General features: G+C 36.3%; 1 protein-coding gene across 1 annotated transcript in view; it reads left to right on the top strand.

The window, feature by feature from the left end:
* LOC306857818 (protein sidekick-2-like) overlaps positions 1 to 13,651 on the top strand; it is a 317,048-nt gene that overhangs the window by 258,030 nt on the left and 45,367 nt on the right. The window contains exons 8-15 of the mRNA XM_079398002.1: positions 716 to 799; positions 3,920 to 4,114; positions 5,577 to 5,693; positions 7,862 to 8,029; positions 8,182 to 8,284; positions 11,139 to 11,315; positions 12,038 to 12,174; positions 13,303 to 13,450. Coding sequence (XP_079254128.1) covers positions 716 to 799; positions 3,920 to 4,114; positions 5,577 to 5,693; positions 7,862 to 8,029; positions 8,182 to 8,284; positions 11,139 to 11,315; positions 12,038 to 12,174; positions 13,303 to 13,450 — 1,129 coding nt within the window. The remainder of the gene's footprint in view (positions 1 to 715; positions 800 to 3,919; positions 4,115 to 5,576; positions 5,694 to 7,861; positions 8,030 to 8,181; positions 8,285 to 11,138; positions 11,316 to 12,037; positions 12,175 to 13,302; positions 13,451 to 13,651) is intronic.

Genomic DNA, 13,651 nt, shown 5'->3' with positions numbered 1-13,651 from the left:
TGTTTTGGAACTGTACCTTTAAGACTGTAATTGAAATTCCCTCTGTTTTGATTAGCTAGCCTCACCATACCAGTGTACTACATGCTGTTGTTAATCATGACAGGAGATCGAATACTACATAAGTGCTGATATACAATGTTCCACTGTAAAAAAATAAATAAATCATGTTCAGACTAATATTCTGCTCATTATAATCAGTGTGCTGAGTCACCCTCTTCAATTCAGCACAGAAATCTATATTCACTGAGCAACAGTGCACATGTTGAAGCTAATGAGCATGTGCAGAAGAAAAGAAGCCAAATGAACAGAAAGTACTGTAAAAAGACATTGCAGCAAAGCTTGACTTGGGTGACATTTCAATCATACATTGTGTCCGTAGCTCAAAAAAAAGCACTGTTGTTACAGATGTTTATCTTTGCTGAGTTCTATGCATTTAAAAAATACATTCAAAAAATTTAGTAAGCCAACTAGGAATTTTAAATGTACAGTGTATGTCTCCTTTAGGGCTATTTTCTATCTATGTCTCTATGGAAATGTTCTGTTGTCAGAGTAAAATAAAAAAACATGAACAGGATATTTTCAAAAATCCAACAACAGTCCTATTTATTTGAAAATGTTCAATCTTGCTTCCTGTGTTGTTTGTCTGTGGTGTTTTTCTCTCAAGTGCACATGTGGAGGTCACAACCCTCTCTCTCTTGCTCTTTCTTTCCCGCAGAACCGCCTCAGTTTGTGAAGGAACCAGAAAAACACATCACAGCTGAGATGGAAAAAGTAGTGGACATTCCCTGCCAGGCCAGAGGTGAGACATCTCCTGACATCTCATCCTAATGAGGTTCTTCAAGCATCAAGTCATTTTTTCTGTTCTTAGTGACAGCAGTATGCTGCACAAAGTGCCCGCAGTTAATCAGAACAGATCCCCCAATCAGATATGTATTATACAGACATATGGAACATGATTCTTGACCAATGCAGTTCTACTGTGTTCGGAGCTACCTAATAAAGTAGTATAAGTAGTATCAATTGTAGATAGATTAAGAAAATCTATCTACAATTCTATCTACAAGAAGATGGAAAAGATGTGATTTATCACGTGACACTTTGTTGCTGTAATGGGGCGAACGAGACGTGAGATGTGCGGATCCATGTGCAAGCTTTTATTAATAAACATAGTCAATAACAGGCAGGATTATCAAACAACAGCAAACAGGTATGTCACAGGCAAGACACAAGAGTATTCCTAGAACAAGTGTGGGTCTTTGATCGGCGAACAATATCCAACAGGGTGAGGCAGAGAGATAATCCAGGTAAACAAGCAGTGGTCCAAGAGAGGTGCAAACATAGTCCGAACGGCAAGGCAAAGGGTTAATCCAGGAAACACGGGCAAGAATCGAAACACTAGAAAACACACAAGGCAAGACTAAGACAACAACGAGGGTTCTGTATCGCAGCTAGAACTAGGAGAGTTATAAATGCAGAACAATACTGGAACTAAACAGAAAAACACAGAATGGCTCGGTAAGGCAGCTAACACTAGGGGATTGATAAACGCAATACAATACTCGGCAGAGAGGAAGAGGAAGTCCATGGTTTATGTAGGGTGTGTGATCAGTGCAATCAGCTGTGTGTAGTCAGTGCAATGGATGATGTGAATTGTAGTCTGAGGTGGCATGCAACAGTTAGTGTGGTGCAAGAGTCAATGTGGTGAGCTGTGTGTAGTCAGTGCAATGGATGATGGGAATTGTAGTCTGAGGTGGCGTGCAACAGTTAGTGTGGTGCAAGAGTCCATGTGGTGAGCGAGTGACCTCTGGTGGTGAGTGAATGGACGTTCATAGACCAGATTCATGACAGTTGCATTACACCCAGTTAGATAATGTTATATTCACCATTCATCCATTAATTTATGATTATATGTATGTATGTATATAAGGGGTAACCCCGAATAGTCGATGATTTGATGTTTCAATAGGAGGAGTCTGATTCGACTACCAATCTCACAGTCAAATATTCGCAGGGTGTTGTGATCATGGCATTTTGGCTATATGGGGGTGCTTAAAGGTCTGATTTCACATAGAACTACCGATTTTCTTCCAATAAGTTAATATACAGCCTATTAAGACAATGTTGTAAATAAGAATCTGTAAATAAGAAAGCTTTAAATAAATATTTTAATGTGCGTGAATAAATCCAACCACCCCTATCCACCTTTTAATTGCTGTAAAAATGGGCGTGGCCATTTGTAAATTCTATGGGTCTAGCTTCCGGTCTCATCTGCGTCCTGCTATTTATAGCTGTACAAAGCAATTTGTTTTGCTGCTTGATATTGAAAATTGGTGTGTCTTACCATATTATTTTAATGTATTGTCTTAATTATGATCATGCTGGTTTGTAGTGCAAACATTTTTACTGTTGTTATTCTCCTAGTTATTTACCTATAGCGGCTAATGAACCGGAAGGCTCACCCATAGGCTTACTTCAGCACTGAAGAAAAAGGTGGATAGATTTAAGTTTCACTTTCCATAATCCATGACCGACAGAGGAGCATCTTGGCGGCAGGGATTTAAAACTTTAACAAGACTCAAATTGACACAAGCAGAGTGAAAGACTGGATTTCAAAACATTTTTGCCGGTTTATATATATTGTGTATATATTATTTATCTCATATAAGATGCATTTGGTTTAGTTTGGTTTAGCTGCAGTAAAGCGCTTTATTCTAGTACTATGGTGATTATCTCTTCAGCACGCAGCACGAGCAGGACAAACAACAATGCAGAATATTAATAACTGGGACTGGGACTGTCATATACATAACATTATAATGAGAACAGTATTATAATAAAACGCTGTTTATTTTTAGAGTTTAAAGTTGCCGTGTTTCTGCAAGTTGTTGCGTGAAGAACGCGCCCACAAATAGTTTATTCAGAGCCGCGCAGACACGTTCATGCATGCGCATTTTGTGTAGATAGCCTATAAGTCGTTATATATTGTTATGTTCTATTAAGAATGAAGCGTATTCTATATGAGATGTGATGAGTTAAATCCCATTGATTAAAAACCTGCTATCAAATGCTTCATTCTATTGGTCATCTTCAGCACGAGCAGCTCAAAACAGAAATGCAGAACATTAATAACTTCTTTCATACATTAGGTTATAATGAGAGCACTATTGTAAAAACAATTGTGAATTCTTAGGGTTTCGCCGACGTTTAATGCTAACTTTTAATGTGTGTTAACATCAGTAATTATGACTGTCGAATGCCTGACTTGACTCTTGGTAATATATCCCCCGCCCCGCAGAACATATGATTCGACTATCAGTCGACTATCAGCAAGATTCGAAAATTCCGATTCGACTATGAAAATCATTAGTCGGGGATACCCCCCTATATATATTTTATATTACATTATATTTCTAATTTATATTTTATGTTACATGTATAGTATTATGTATATATTATATTTTATATTTATATTTATATTACAATATATAAATTTTATGAATTAGTTTAGTGATTATTATTATTATTTACTTTATCTATTTTATTAATTATTATTATTATATTCATTATTAATTTTATACAAGAAATCAAGAGTTTAGATTTAGTTTTTAATTGAATTTATATATTTTATAGTGTAGACGTTTTAGTAATTAATTTATATATATATAATTTAATTATATGATTATAATGATATTATTTATTCTTAAATAACAAATTCAATAGAATAGAATTAAGTAAATTATAACATCTTTATTTTTAATTTTACCTTTTATATATTATGTATTTATTATAATAGTTTAATATATGTATTTCATATATTATTAATTATTTTTAATACTCATAATATTATTTTATATGTCATATTATTCAGTTTTTTCTTTCTTTAATTTGTCACCTTTACATATATGTCTATTCATCTCAGGTGTGCCTCAGCCTGATATTGTGTGGTACAAGGACGCAGTACCCATAAGCCCTGTGAAGACCCCGCGCTACAGAGTGCTGGCAGGAGGTAGTCTCCAGGTTAACGGCCTTCTGCCCGACGACACTGGAATGTTCCAGTGTTTCGCCCGCAACCAGGCCGGAGAGGTGCAGACCAACACCTACCTCGCCGTTACGAGTGAGTTCATCTGCCCGTCCCTCTCTTACACCTTTACACCTTTCCTCTCTGCCTCTCATGCTCTCATACACTAATGCACAAATACATGTGGACATTTATTTCCTCCGCCTCTCTCTCCGTCTGTTTCTTTCTCTCGCAATCACAAAGGCTTTGAATGCCACACCAACATGCCTTTCTGTATTTCTTTCTTCCATTATTCGTTCTCTCTCGTGACGCTGATGTGCTTTTTGTTGGCATACTAAAGCTGTGAGTAATACCCTGTTGTGAGGAAGAGTTGTGAGGAGGAGAGAGACCGACAGAGGGACAGGGAGAGATAAAGGGGGCTTTTATAGAGGACTGACTGAGCTTATCTTGCCGCTCAGAGACACATAGAGCTCTCTAAAACACTAAACACCAGAGCTAGCCTCTATTTACCTCTGCTTAGAATGAACACAGATACTGGATATGGACAATGCTGAAGTTAAAGGGGTACTTTATCCAAAATTAAAATCTTGTCATGTTGTTCTAAACCTGTATAACTTGCTTTCTTCTGTGGAACACAAAATATGATATTTTGATGAACTCTCTTTGTCCAAACAATGAGAGTCAATGGCGTTCAAAACAACATTGGACAATGAATACGTGACCCTGGACCACAAAACAAGTCATAAGTTGCATGGGTATATTTGAAGCAATAGCCAACAATACATTGTAAGGGACAAAATTATAGATTTTTGTTTTATGCCAAAAATAATAAGGATATTAAATAAAGATCATGTTGCATGAAGATATTTGGTAAATTTCCTACCATAAATGTATCAAAACTTATTTTTTTATTAGTAATATGTGTTGCTAAGGCGTTCATTTGGACAACTTAAATGGTCATTTTCTCAATATTTAAATTTTTTTTTTTTTTTGCACCCTCAGATTCCAGATTATCAAATAGTTTTATCTCGACCAAATATCGTCCTATCCTAACAAATCATACATCAATGGAAAGCTTATTCAGCTTTCAGATTACATATAAATCTCAAATTTAACAAATTCACCCTAATGACTGGTTTTGTGGTCCAGGGTCACATATAAGGTTTTGTTCTCCTCAGAAAAAACTGAGTCATATAGGTTTGGAATGAAGTGAGGGCGAATCAATAATGACACGATTTTAATTTTGAGGTGAACTATTCCTTTAAGTATTATCAACCAATCTGGAAGTTGCGAGGAACTGTTTGTTCGCCCACCTCCAAAAATCCCAATTTAACTTACTTGTCTACATTTCCCAGTGAATTGTTTTTTCTTCTTTTTTTTCATACCTGCTTTCATTCTGTTGTTTTCTTTACTTGTTTGGTTTCTAAGCCGGGCTTTGATCCGCGTGAATCAAGTTTTGTGTGATTTCCCAGCGCTTGCGAATGCGAGGAGGTGTTTGAACTTGCGTGTGCCGTTGTACGTCTCTGTTTCTCATGCAGTTGCTGTGCTTCTCTCACAGGCATAGCACCGAACATCACGGCAGGGCCTTCCGACAGCACTGTGATTGACGGCATGTCAGTTATCCTGCACTGTGAGACCTCAGGAGCGCCCCGTCCTGCCATCACCTGGCAGAAAGGTGAAGAGCACATCCTTCATTGTCTCCACTCACATTTCAGAAGAACAACTACAAAGTGTCAGCTCCCAGGCTGCACTTCACCTCAGTGCCTCTCTGTTCCTCTGTTTTACCTGTTCTTGCTGGTTATTTTCTGCCACTCTATTGCAATGTCACATTGACATGTTATACTGTTCTGATGTCATCAGGCATGAAAATTATTTGACATGGGCTACAATTATGCAAATCTACATGGGGTAAGGAAAATAATCTTGTTTTCTATTTGAAATAAGATTATTTTGCTTACCCCATTGACAGATTATTTTGCTTGTTCTAATGAAAAACTTGTACTTGTCAATAATTTGTACTTGTCTAGAAAATCATTTTTGATTTAAGAATTTGTAGATATTTTGCCTGGAAACAAGACAAAAAATCTAAGTAAGAAAAGCATTTTTTGCAGTGTAGAAGCTTCAAATACATCTTTAACCATAACTATCTGAACTGTAAGATATCGGTTGCCACAAAATTACGATTTTGCAAGGAACTAATTGTATAAAAGACCGACAAATTAGAGGAGAATGTCCATCCCCAGCACCGTGCTTTACATTTCATGCCGGAGCAGAAGGATATTAAACAAGCATGCTTGTGGCTTTAAAGGATTATTTCACCCAAAAATGAAAATTCTGTCATTGTTTACTCACCCGTCTGTTGTTCCGAACCCATATGACGTTTCCTGTGGAACACAAAAGAAGTTTAAAGGAATTGTCTTGGTCCCTCTTGTCCACGCAGTTATAATGAATGGGAACTGAGGCTGTCAAGCTTCAAAAAGCCTGAGAAAGCAGCACAAAAAGTAGACCATATGACTCCTCACCATTTATTCCAAGTGCTCTGATACCGTACAACAGTTTTTTGTGAGCAGTAGACACAAATTTAAGTCATTTTTTTCCATTGAAAAATCATCCTAGCTCTTTTGGTATAGCGCTGTCTGATTAGTAAACAAATCATTTATTCGAGTCAAAGCTTTTCAATTAATCAGTTGCAGCTCACTGGAAGAAAACATTCAGTTCATCATAACTTAAAATTGCAGGCAGTTTCTCATACAAAACTACGGCATGACTTCAGAAGACTTGGAATATAGCACAAGTCATATTGACCACCTTTATTATACTTTCATAGTGCCTTTGTGTCCTTTCGGAGGCTTGCAACCTTCACTCAATATCCTTCTCGCAGTATTGACAGAATTTTTTATTTCCCTTTTACAATAAAATAAACCTCTAAATAAAATAAATGTTGTGTTCTTTCAGTTTTGTTGAAAGTCTAATATGAATGCAGGAAGCTGAAACTGGATAGTTTAATAAAGATGTCATTAAAGATAACTAATAAGTGCTGTCAAACGATTAATTGCATCCAAAATAAAAGTTTTTCTTTACATAATATATGTGTGTGTACTGTGTATATTTATTATGTATATATAAATACACACATGCATGTATATATTTAAGAAAATATGTTAAGTTTATACATTTAAAATATTTATATACAATCTCAATTATATGAATATAAATATATACATGGAAATATTTTCAAAATATAAACTGTATGTATGTGTGTTTATTTATATATACATAATAAATATACACGGTATACACACATATATTATGTATACAAAAACTTTTATTTTGGATGCGATTAATCGCGATTAATCGTTTGACAGCACTACAAATAATATAATGTAATATAATCAATTTTAATATTACAATATAATATCAATTTTAATATTATAATATAGTTTTATGTAATAAATCATATAATTTAGTTTTAATTGCTTATGTTTTATTATAGGTTTATAAATATTATGTAATATTAATTACATATTTTTTCTTTATCTTTTATATAGGCTTTATTTTTGTCATGCAACATGGTTTATTTTACATTTACATTTATTCATTTAGCTGATGCTTTTATCCAAAGCGACTTACAATTGCTATATATGTCAGAGGTCGCACGCCTCTGGAGCAACTAGGGGTTAAGTGTCTTGCTCAGGGACACATTGGTGTCTCACAGTGGATTCGAGCCCGGGTCTCTCACACCAAAGGCATGTGTCTTATCCACTGCGCCATCACCACCACATTTTAAGATGCATGACAAACATTAAGCCTGTAACAAAAATGACACTTATGTATTCTCCACAGGAGAACGAGTGCTGGCAAGCGGTTCAGTTCAGCTCCCGCGGTTCACTCTCCTGGAGTCGGGAAGTTTACTCATAAGCCCCTCCCACATATCAGACGCCGGCACCTACACCTGCATGGCCAGCAACTCTCGTGGCATAGACGAGGCCTCGGCTGACCTCGTGGTCTGGGGTGAGTGTGTGTGTGTGTGTGTGTGTGTTTTGAAGTGTATAGATCACAGACTATATTTGTACTTTAGAATGTCCATGTTTAAGTGTGTTTGCATGTTTGTGTCATACACCTGTGAATATACTGATGTGCATTTCCTTTGTTTTATCAAACAGCACGTACACGCATCACTAATCCTCCTCAGGATCAGAGCGTCATCAAAGGAACAAAAGCCACTATGACCTGCGGTGTGACACATGACCCCAGCGTCTCAGTCAGGTGCGGCCCGCATACACTTTGATATCTGAAGATGGTCAGATCTCTTCAGTTATACATTCATATAACTCCTCATCCCCAATTTAGTTTTCAGGATTTATTTCTAATATTTGGAGCATAGCGAACTGTGATCTTGCTCTGCCTGCTACAGTATTTTCTCCTTTTTCTGTCCATCTTCAGCGTCTTTGGCCTCTATTAGCGTCCTGTTTGCAGATTTTGTAATATTTCCACGCAAAATACATTTTGGGAAATGATTGCAATGTAGTCTGTGTACAATTTCTGGAATAAAGATCAGCCAAAATAAAACTAAAAACCCAAAACACTCTAGAACTTGAGATGCACCAGTCGACCGGCCATAAATCGGAACCGGATAGTTTTTCCTCTAAATATGCCAGTTCTGATGTATGGCCCGTTGAACAGTGCATCTCTAGTTCTAGAGTTTTGGGTGCTTCATTATTAGGTGTGCATTGTATTCCCAATTTGGTTGCTAAAAACATCCTTATTGGCAATTGAACAACTGCAAAGCTAAGGGTAACGGCCATTTTGTTTGCTTATATATTTCTAAACAGCGTTGGCAATGGAGCACTTAGGAATGTCTTAGTAGGAATACCTCACATCCGACTTGGAATGTAATGCAAGGGTTGTTAAAATGCTTAACCCTGAGTATGAGCAGTAGTGATAGTGATGCATGCCTTAGCAATATCATAGCCTGCCATATTTCATGGCATTCAAATCCTGATGGATAAAATCGTCTAGCGTTAATGATGCCGCACCAGCATGAAATCATGAGCCATTACATTATCTCAACATTTACAACCCCCGTATAGTTCCCCAGAATCTTTTGAATCTGCCTGCAATCCCAGTGTGTTCAATTGGAAGTCTACATCTTCAACCGTCCTCTATTACAGCAGTTCGACATCGAGGAGTGATTTGAAGGCAAGATTCAGACTCTCATTAAAAACCTGCAAACTTCCAGAGTTCCTCTCAATGAGAACCTGAACTTCACTTAGTGATGGCTTTTAAGGGTGTTTTTTCTTTTTTTCAGTGATTCAGTCAGGCTCCCTCTCTGTCTTCCTCTTCCTTTTCTTTCTGTCCTCCTTAACCTCCTTCTGAACACCCGTAGAGGCTTTTCGCTTATTTCGTAAAGAATGAGGAATGAGAAGGAAGAGTAATTGTGTTGGATGGAAGCAGTAATTGATAGCAGCAGTAAAAGGATTTCCAACAAGCCAGGCCATGATGCAATTAATCACGAGTGTTTGTGAATGCGTATCTGTTTCCAGCGTGTGTGTGAGAGTCTTATCGATTACGCAGAGCTTGGACACATCTTTTAGAAGCTTCTGATGACCTTGGATGTTCCCTGAACTCTGTGCAGTGTCTTTGTGATTAATATAATATGTGGAAGTGCTCTGTTAAATACACTGCTTCATACACACAGGTGTTATACGGTAACTATACCACCGGCACAAGGGAACTACTCATGTGCAGTCAATGAAATGATACAATAAGTCATTAATACAGTTATACTATCAAAATTTTCCTTTAAAAAATGTTTGTTTTGGGTGGTTTCAGGGGTTTTAGATGGATGCTAGAACAGTCTGGGTTGTTGCTAAGGTGTTACTAGGTAGATCCTGAAACATTCCAGGCGGTTGCTATGCCGTTTTAAGGTGGATGTCAGTTTATCAGGTTGTCAGGTTATAGGGTGTTACTAGGTGAAAGCTAGAATGTTCTAGGTGGTTGCTAGAATGTTGCTAGGTGGATGCTAGAACGTTGTAGGTGGTTACTATTACTATTATTATACTATTATTATTACATGGATTTAGTGTATTTGGTTGCTAGGCCATTGCTAGGTGGATGCTAGAATGTTTTGAGCGGATGCTAGGGTGTTACTAGGTGAATCCTTGAGTGTTTTGGTTGTGTTGCAGAGGTTTTACTATATGGATGCTATAACAGTCTAAGTGGAGGCTAGGGTGTTACTAGGTGGATGCTAGAACATTTTATGTAGTTGCTGTGTAATTATTAAGTGGATGTTAGTGTATTTTGCTGCTATAGGCCATTGCTGTGTGGTTGCTACGGTGTTGCTAGGTGGATGCTAGAATGTTCTGGGTGGTTTCTAGGGTGTTGCTTGGTGGATGCTAGGATGTTCTGTGTGGGTGCTAGGGTGTTACTATGTGAATCCTTGAGTGTTTTGGGTGGTTGCAGAGGTTTTACTAGATGGATGTTAAATCAGTCTGGGCGGTTGCTAGGGTGTTACTTGGCAGATGCTGGAATATTGTAGATGGTTGCTATGTGTTATTACATGGAAGCTAGTGTATTTGGTTGCTAGGCCATTGCTAGGTGGATGCTAGAATGTTCTGGGTGGTTGCTAGGCTGTTAACTTGGTGGATACTAGAGTGTTCTAGATAGTTCCTAGGATTTTACAAGATGAATGGATTGTTGTGGTTGCTAGGGCATTATTAAGTGGTTCCTAGGGTGTTTTGGATGGTTGCTAGGTCTTTGCTAGATGGTAGCTAGGGTGTTTATAGTGACTTCTAATATGTTGCTTACAGGTTCAAGTATATGTTCAAGTAAAAAGGGATTTCTGATGTAGAGGATTGAAGTAGTGAAGGGTAACCAAAATTTTCTCAATCAAATCAAACCCAGATGGATCCAATTAAGTCCCTCTGTATAATTTTTCCACTCGTTGTTCTGTTTGACTCAAAAATACGTTGCATTAGAAAGTGCATTGTATTGGATTTGATGTTATCTGTAATTGAATAAATGAATAAATGGTGTTAAAAATGATGGTCACAATAATGGTCTCGAAATGAACTGATATTTGTAGACTGTTGTTATTGTTGGTGTTTGTGTGTGCATTCAGGTTTGTTTGGGAGAAGGACGGTCAGGTGATCATCCCTCAGTCTCTGCCTCGACTGCGGCTGGATGTCAACGGGACGCTGCACATCTCTCAGACCTGGTCAGGTGACATCGGCACATACACCTGCAGAGTGACATCGGTGGGCGGCAATGATTCCCGCAGCGCGCACTTACGCGTGAGGTCAGAGATGAAAATCCACTTCCATCATCCTCTGTGCTCTGTTCCCTAGCCACACAGTCCTTCATCTCTTCTGATCATTTCTTTTTGATTTGTTCTCTCCCTGCTCTCTGAATCGTATCTCATTCAATTTTTCAATATCCCTGTTTATCACCTGCACTCATTCGGCCTCTTTTTCTGTCTTGTTGCCTCCATTTTTTTTATTTAATAGCACAGCAGTTATTGTCTGCCCTCGTTTTTTTTATTTCTGTTCATCTTCATCATTTTCTTTTTATCTATCAAACAAATTGGGATTCACCCTGTCTCTTTCTTTTTTGTGTAATGTTCATGTCTCTTATTGATTGATGCAGTAATCTTATAGTCATTTTATACTCACTCATTCATTTCCACGTTTCACCACTGTCTAACATTCCCATTCTCTTAAAACTCTTATTTCCTTCATGTCTTATATAAAGAAAGGATAAAGACAAAGTAGTATTCTGTACTTAATGTATATGTTGCATTTACAGTTGCTGATAAGATGTTGTAGCTTCTTGTTAAATTCAATAATGTTGTTAAAACTTGACAACTATATAGTATTTAACATGGATGGTTCTAAATAATCCATTAATGTACTTGTTTTATTCAGACATTAGATATAATGCCTCATGGTGTGCACATTAAATGGCCATGAAAAGTCAAGACTATCTCACACTTTTCCATTTTAAATAACATATTACCCACAGGCAGTTGCCCCATACCCCTGAGAACCCCAGCGCAGTGTTAAGCACCACAGAGAAGAGAGCTATAAACCTGACGTGGGCCAAACCTTTTGATGGGAACAGCCCTCTCATCCGCTACATTCTGGAAGTGTCTGAAAACAGTGAGTAAAGACCCCATATGTGGATCATTAATCTTGGGCAAGTCGTGTGACATTGTAGTTACCTAGTTATGAATTTCAATGATGATGTCCTGAAAGTCATAATAATGTGAAATAGAGTATTATTATTATTATTATTATTATTATTATTGACAAATAATTTATTTAAAATGTATGTTAATAATAATAATAATAATTATACTAAAAGTATTATAATAATATGAACAGAATAATTTGTTTATGATGATGACAACAACAGCAACAAAATAATAAGAATAATACAAGTGTGTATATTATTATTATTATTGTTATTAATGTTTGTAATATGAATATATATTTTTTTTTCATAATAACATTATTATTATTAATAATAATAATTAAACAATACAATTTATACAATTACAATACAGTATAATTGATTGTTGTAATAATAATAATAATAATAATAATAATGTTATATGAATACAAATGTTTGTTTATAATAATAAAAATAATGTTGTTATTATTGTATGTCATTAAAATAAAATGAACAACAATTAACTTGTTTATAATAACAACATATAATATAATAATACATATAATAATAATAATAATAATAATAATAATAAGAAGAAAAAAATATTGTTATTATTATTATTATTATTATTAAATGTCATTAAAATAAAATTAACAATTCACTTGTTTATAATAACATCATCATCATTATTATTATTATTATTATTATTAATAATACTACTATTAATAATAATAATAAAAATAATACTTATAACAACAATAATGTAATACGAATATGAATACAAATGTTTGTTCATAATAATAATAATAATAATAACAAACAACGACCATAGCATTTATTTTACTATTTAATATTATTATTTATTATAGGGTTCAGCAAACAAACAAACATGAAAAAGTAATTGGTGCTACATTATAGATTTTTCATATCACCATATTGATGTATGACCTTTTGAGTTTTTTGAAGCACTAGTGCATAGAACCATTGAACTTGAAAGGCTCTTCAGTGGCTTCAGAGGACCTTAAGAAGATTGTCCTATGCAAAACCTCTTTTTTAATGTTGGTTTAGATCTTCACCTAGCTCATTATGTATTCTTCATTATCTGCTCTACACAGATGCTCCTTGGACAGTCCTGTTGGCCAACATCGAGCCAGAGTCGACTGCTGTAACAGTCAATGGGCTCATCCCGGCGCGCTCATACCAGTTCCGCCTGTGTGCCGTCAACGACGTTGGCAAGGGCCAGTTCAGCAAGGAGACTGACCGGTGAGCGGATCGCAGGGTCCTAAAGCCTGCCGTGTATTACAGCTGTAACCCTGTCTGACCATAAAGATAACTCTGCCACTCTGTCACAGCATGTGAAAATTGCCTGTGCTCTCGTGGGACAGTGTCTATAGGAGGATTTATCTCTATGAACGCAGTGTGTGTATACGGCTGTATTTATCTGGGATGTGTTTATGTGTGGCA

Source organism: Barbus barbus (genome assembly GCF_936440315.1).
Source record: "Barbus barbus genome assembly, chromosome: 38".
Taxonomy (NCBI): Eukaryota; Metazoa; Chordata; class Actinopteri; order Cypriniformes; family Cyprinidae; genus Barbus; species Barbus barbus.
The sequence above is the reverse complement of the archived record's forward strand: the minus strand, read 5'-3'. Positions and strand labels throughout refer to the sequence as shown.